The sequence below is a fragment of the Grammomys surdaster genome, unplaced genomic scaffold (genome assembly GCF_004785775.1).
Source record: "Grammomys surdaster isolate TR1022 unplaced genomic scaffold, NIH_TR_1.0 170318, whole genome shotgun sequence".
Lineage (NCBI taxonomy): Eukaryota > Metazoa > Chordata > Mammalia > Rodentia > Muridae > Grammomys > Grammomys surdaster.
The window spans coordinates 1-5,307 of NW_021623342.1; the positions used below are offsets into that span (position 1 = coordinate 1).

General features: G+C 38.5%; 1 protein-coding gene across 1 annotated transcript; it reads left to right on the plus strand.

Moving 5' to 3' along the window:
• Positions 1–1,639: 1,639 nt before the first annotated feature.
• LOC114615860 (cytochrome c oxidase subunit 7B, mitochondrial-like) lies at positions 1,640–4,496 on the plus strand (the record flags this gene model as incomplete). The annotated part of the gene is made up of 2 exons (XM_028761470.1): positions 1,640–1,764; positions 4,282–4,496. Coding segments are annotated over 2 exons (203 nt in total), but the record flags the coding sequence as incomplete, so codon positions are not given.
• Between the last annotated feature and the right edge of the window lie 811 nt (positions 4,497–5,307).

A 5,307-nucleotide genomic window follows, 5' to 3' on the forward strand; every position in this document is an offset into this window, starting at 1 on the left:
TTTGATAGAATTTGAACCCAAAGCTCTGAAATAGTCTTACTCTGCAGTCCAGCCTGGCATCAATATGGAGCATAGTTTTTCGATCTTAGCCACCCAAGTACTGAGAGTACAGGTATAAACCGTCACACCTCAATTCAACATTGCTTTTTCCTCTGTATCTTTAAGCACCTTTAAAGACCTTTAAAACAATAAGGAAGTGATGTCTAGATTTAAGGAGAAAAACTAATGCTTTTCTTGGTATTTACCACTTCTTTTGAGTTTTATTCCTTAAACTAAGCTGCCTGTATACCTTGTTCTTCATCCAAACTTGATTGGCTTTTTGGTATAGTAGATCGATCTATCTCTGTCAATTTTAATTCCATTTTTCTACATCTATATGAACAAATCCTACTTGCCTAAATGCCGAGTTAACTCTTACTTTCTTGTACGACAGAGATTCCTGTGTCTTCATGTATAATACTCACTTCTAGGCTAGAAATTACTTGATGATAAAATCTGTATCTCATACATTTTTTTCTACTCTATTTTTTGAGACAGGGTCTCATGCATCCTAGGCTGATTCTCCTGCTTCCACCTTCCAAGTGCTTAGATTACAAATATGCTTGCTCGCTTACTCTTATTATATAATCAAAAACCTTATTTTTTACCAATTGTTTTAAAATCCTGCTTACCATAGTTTGGGGGCATAGTTTTAAGGTGATAATTAATTTTTATTTTTGTTGTGAAAATTTTCAGGAATTCAGAAAAGAAAATTGTGTGAAGTACATTTACCATTTTGTGTCAACATTTATTGTATTTTTAAAATCATGTTTCTGTCCTACTTCATGATATTCATTTTCTTTTTTTTTTTTTTTTGCTTTTCGAGATCTTTTCTTTTTAAAAAAAGATTTATTAATTTTATGTATGCAAGTACATTGTAGCTATCTTCAGACACCCCCAAGAGGACATTGGATTCCATTACAGATGGTCGTGAGCAACCATGTTGTTGCTGGAAATGAACTCAAAACCTCTGAAAGAGCAATCAGTACTCTTAACCGCTGAGCCATCTCTAGACTTCAAATTAATTTTTTTGAGATGGATTATTTAACTGTAGCTCAGGATAGCCTAGAATTCACTGTATAGCCCAGTTTGGCCTTGCACTCCTGGCAATTCTCCTGTCTCAGTCTCCTAAGTGCTGAGCTTTCTTTCATATGTGAGCCTGGCAGTTTGTCTTATTTTCACAGCATTTGAGAAGGTGCTTACTTGTTTGTCCCTCTTCCTGACTGTCCATCCTTCTTCCTTCTTGCCTGCCTCCCCCCCCTCTTCCCCCCTTCCCTCCCTTCTTCCCTCCCTCCCTCCCTCTCCCTTCCCTCCCTTTCTCTCTTTCTCTTTTTTTTTGAGACAAGGTTTCTCTGTGTAGCTCTCTCTGTCTTAGAATTGGCTTCTAACCAGGCTGATCTTCAACTCAGAAATCGCCTGCTTCTGCCTCCTAAGTGCTGGGACTAAAGGAAGGCATGCACCACTACTGCCAGATCACTTGTTCTTGTGGTTAACATTTAGTTGAATTGTAGTCTGTAGAGTTCACTACCTTTGCTTTCTTGATTGGCAGTTGTGTTGTTTTTTGATAACTGATTTATGTATTTCTGTGTTCTTTTCTAAGTTCGAAGCATTCAGCAAGTGGTGGCAAGGCAGAGCCATCAGAAGAGGACACCTAATTTCCATGATAAATATGGAAATGCTATATTAGCAGGTGGAGGCATCTTCTGTATATCTACATGGACATATGTAAGTACTATTAGTTGATAATTTCTTTTGCAGTGCTAGGGATTAAACTCAGGGTCTCATACATGTTAGGCAAGTGCTCTGTCATTGAGCTATAATCTCAGGCTCAGTGGTTTTTAATTTAGATATGTCTTATTCTCATTTAGTCTATGTTAATATGTTTTATTCTCATCTAGTTCTAGTTAAGGAAGGATTGGAAAGACTATCTGATCAACCCAATATGTGTGTCTTCCTTTGCATTCAGCATTCATCCATCTTTTTTTTTGTTTGTTTGTTTTTGTTTTTCGAGATAGAGTTTCTCTGTGTAGCCCTGGCTGTCCTGGAACTCACTCTGTAGAGCAGGCTGGCCTCGAACTCAGAAATCCGCCTGCCTCTGCCTCCCAAGTGCTGGGACTAAAGGCGTGCACCACCACTGCCCGGCTCATTCATGTTTTTAATTTTTTTTTTTTGTTTTTTCGAGACAGGGTTTCTCTGTGTAGCCCTGGCTGTCCTGGAACACACTCTGTAGACCAGGCTGGCCTCGAACTCAGAAATCCACCTGCCTCTGCCTCCCAGGTGCTGGGATTAAAGGCGTGCGCCACCACTGCCCGGCATTTTTAATGTTTCTAGTAACAAAGTTTTTGTTGGATTATAAGGCAGCCCTTTTCTGTATTGTGTATCTGTTATAAGAATCTTATTTGTGGAGCCCAAGCATGGTGTTATATATCTACAAATGTGAGGTTAGCCTGGGCTATATAATGTACATAGTGAGAGGTTACCCCCAAAACAGTTAAAACATTCTAATGTTGAGTTACATATGCTTATCTTCATAATTTGTACATCAGTTCATGCAGTAGAGAAATTCTGTCCCATCATATTTCCATATGACATCAGCTAGTAGAAGATTGCTGTCATAGGTTATAAAGTACATGATTGACATTGACAGGGCCCTGGGTGCAATTCACAGCAATAAGAACAACAACATTGCCATGGTATCTTTATTCAACTGAAAAGATTTATAGATATGTTGGCCAGGTTTTTTGTTGTATAATTTCTGGATTTTCGTATTTTGAGTCATCTTCCTTGATATACTTCAGTGACCTGATTTCCTTCTAAACTTCTGTAGTCACAGCTGAGGCACAAGCCGGTGTGGTTGGAGATGCACACGTGCAGTGCCAGCACATGGGAGGTTGAGGCAGACAGACTGAGAGAATAATGAGAGCAGTTAGAGCTATAGCAAACCTGAGGGCTCAACAGAAAACAACTCCAAAACCCAAATGTAATTTTCTTTCTTTCTTTCTTTTTTTTGGGGGGTTTTTTCGAGACAGGGTTTCTCTGTATAGCCCTAGCTGTCCTAGAACTCACTCTGTAGTCTCAGAAATCCACCTGCCTCCGTCTCCCAAGTGCTGGGATTAAAGGCGTGTGCCACCACTGCCCTGGATCCCATTACAGATGGTTGTCAGCCACCATGTGGTTGCTGGGAATTGAACTCAGGACCTCTGGAAGAGCAGTCAATGCTCTTAACCACTGAGCCATCTCTCCAGCCCCATAATTTTCTTGATAGTTGAAATATACCTTGTTTGCCATATTTTAGGGTTCTACATCTGTTGCTTAACAACTTGTCTTCTAGTTATTTTCTGGTTAAAAGTGGTAATTTTGGAATTTTAATAAATATATTTCTGTGTAAGTGATACAGATTGCTGTGTGAGGTGGCACACACCTGTAATCTCAACAGTAGAGATATAGGAAGATCAAGGGTTTAGGGGCATCTTAGCTACATAACAAGTCTAAGGTCACCCTTGGCTACATGGAACCAAAGCTGTCTCAATAAAAGGGATAATTCAACCCTTGCCTGAAATATACTATTAATTTTAGTGGTGAGGATTGAACCCAGGGTCTTCAAACATTTGTTTATTTTATGTATATGAGTATATTGTAGCTGTCTTCAGACACGTCAGAAAAGGGTATAGGATCCCATTACAGATGATTGTGAGCCACCTTGTGGTTGCTGGGAATTGAACTCAGGACCTCTGGAAGAGTAGTCAGTGCTCTTAATATCTGAGCCATCTCTCCAGCCCTAAAATATAGTTTTGATTTAAGAACAATTTCAGAATTCATTTCCTCAGTCTTCTATCACATTCCACATACTTTTTTTCGGATGGGGGTTAGTTGGAGACAGAGTTTCTCTGTATAATCTCAGCTGTCCTGCTGTAGACCAGGGTGTCCTCAGAGAATCGCCTGCATCTGCCTACTGAGTGCTGGGATTAAATGTGTGTGCCATCACCACTAGACATTCTAACTACTTAATGGCCAAATGTGGCCAGTGAGTCTTATATTGGACAATGCAGATTTAGACCATTTTCTCCAACTCAGAACAGACAGCAATGTTTTGACTGCTGTGTAAAGCACTATATCCCAGGTGACTCGCTGTTTATTGTTAAACTGAGGAGAATTTCTTTGTAATTTTGAAGATACAGTTTCCAAGTTGAGAATGGACTATGGTTTAAATATGTATAACTGACAGCCTTTTAATTCTTACAGACAGCCACACAAATTGGAATAGAATGGAACCTGTCCCCTGTTGGCAGAGTCACCCCAAAGGAATGGAGAGATCAGTAGTCATGTCAGCTGGTACAATAATCAAGGAATTGTTTCCAAACTAACTCATAAGTGAATGCCAAGTCAAAGAATCATGTACTCATTAAACTATGGCAGACTGAAAAACTAATAAAGAAATAAAGTATTTGAAACCTTCATCCTAGGTTTTGTTTTCTTTCTTTGTAAATGAAGCCAAGCATGATGACTTTTCATTTATTTAAGCTGTATTGTCTCTTAAAATGACTTTTTTCCCTATGAGGTGGTATGAGGGAACTCTATGATCAGGAAGGCACCTTTATAGTAAGTTGAAATTACAGCTAATGGATAAATAACCACAGAGCTGTTTTAGGAGAGCACTGGATCAAGAGTTTGACCATATAGGTTACGCTTAGTGCTCTCTACCTCATGGTTATATTTGGAATTGTCACTAACACCCTTCTGCTTAGAGACTTTACACTGTCACCAAACCCAAGGGAATAATAATCCTGTATGAGCTAGGTTTGCTAAAGACTACTACCTCCTTACACTGTATGGCATATTCATCTTAATTAGGAGGTAGATTTTTCAGCATAATACTTAATCCTTAGGATCTGTCATATGCTTGCTAGTTATTTAGCTGTTGCTGAAAAAAGTAAGAGTGTCTGTTAATCATGAGTTTAAAGTGATACTTTTGATACAATGAGTATCAAACTTTTGATACTCATTGGCCTCTCCTGTTGGTTTTCTGTAATTATAGCAATATTATATAACATTTAGGTTTGGGGATTGTCCTGAATTTATAGTATATGGCAACGGACTTCCTGTGTAAGGTGTAAACTAAACGAAATGTTAATTGTATCACAGGTTCCATTATTCCTTTTGGTTAGAACTGTAGTCTATAGTCATTTACAAAGTTTTAATAAGCAGAACATGGAATTTCTGTTGCCTTTAGCAATTTATCTGATAGGAATTCTATATTTTGTTTACTAG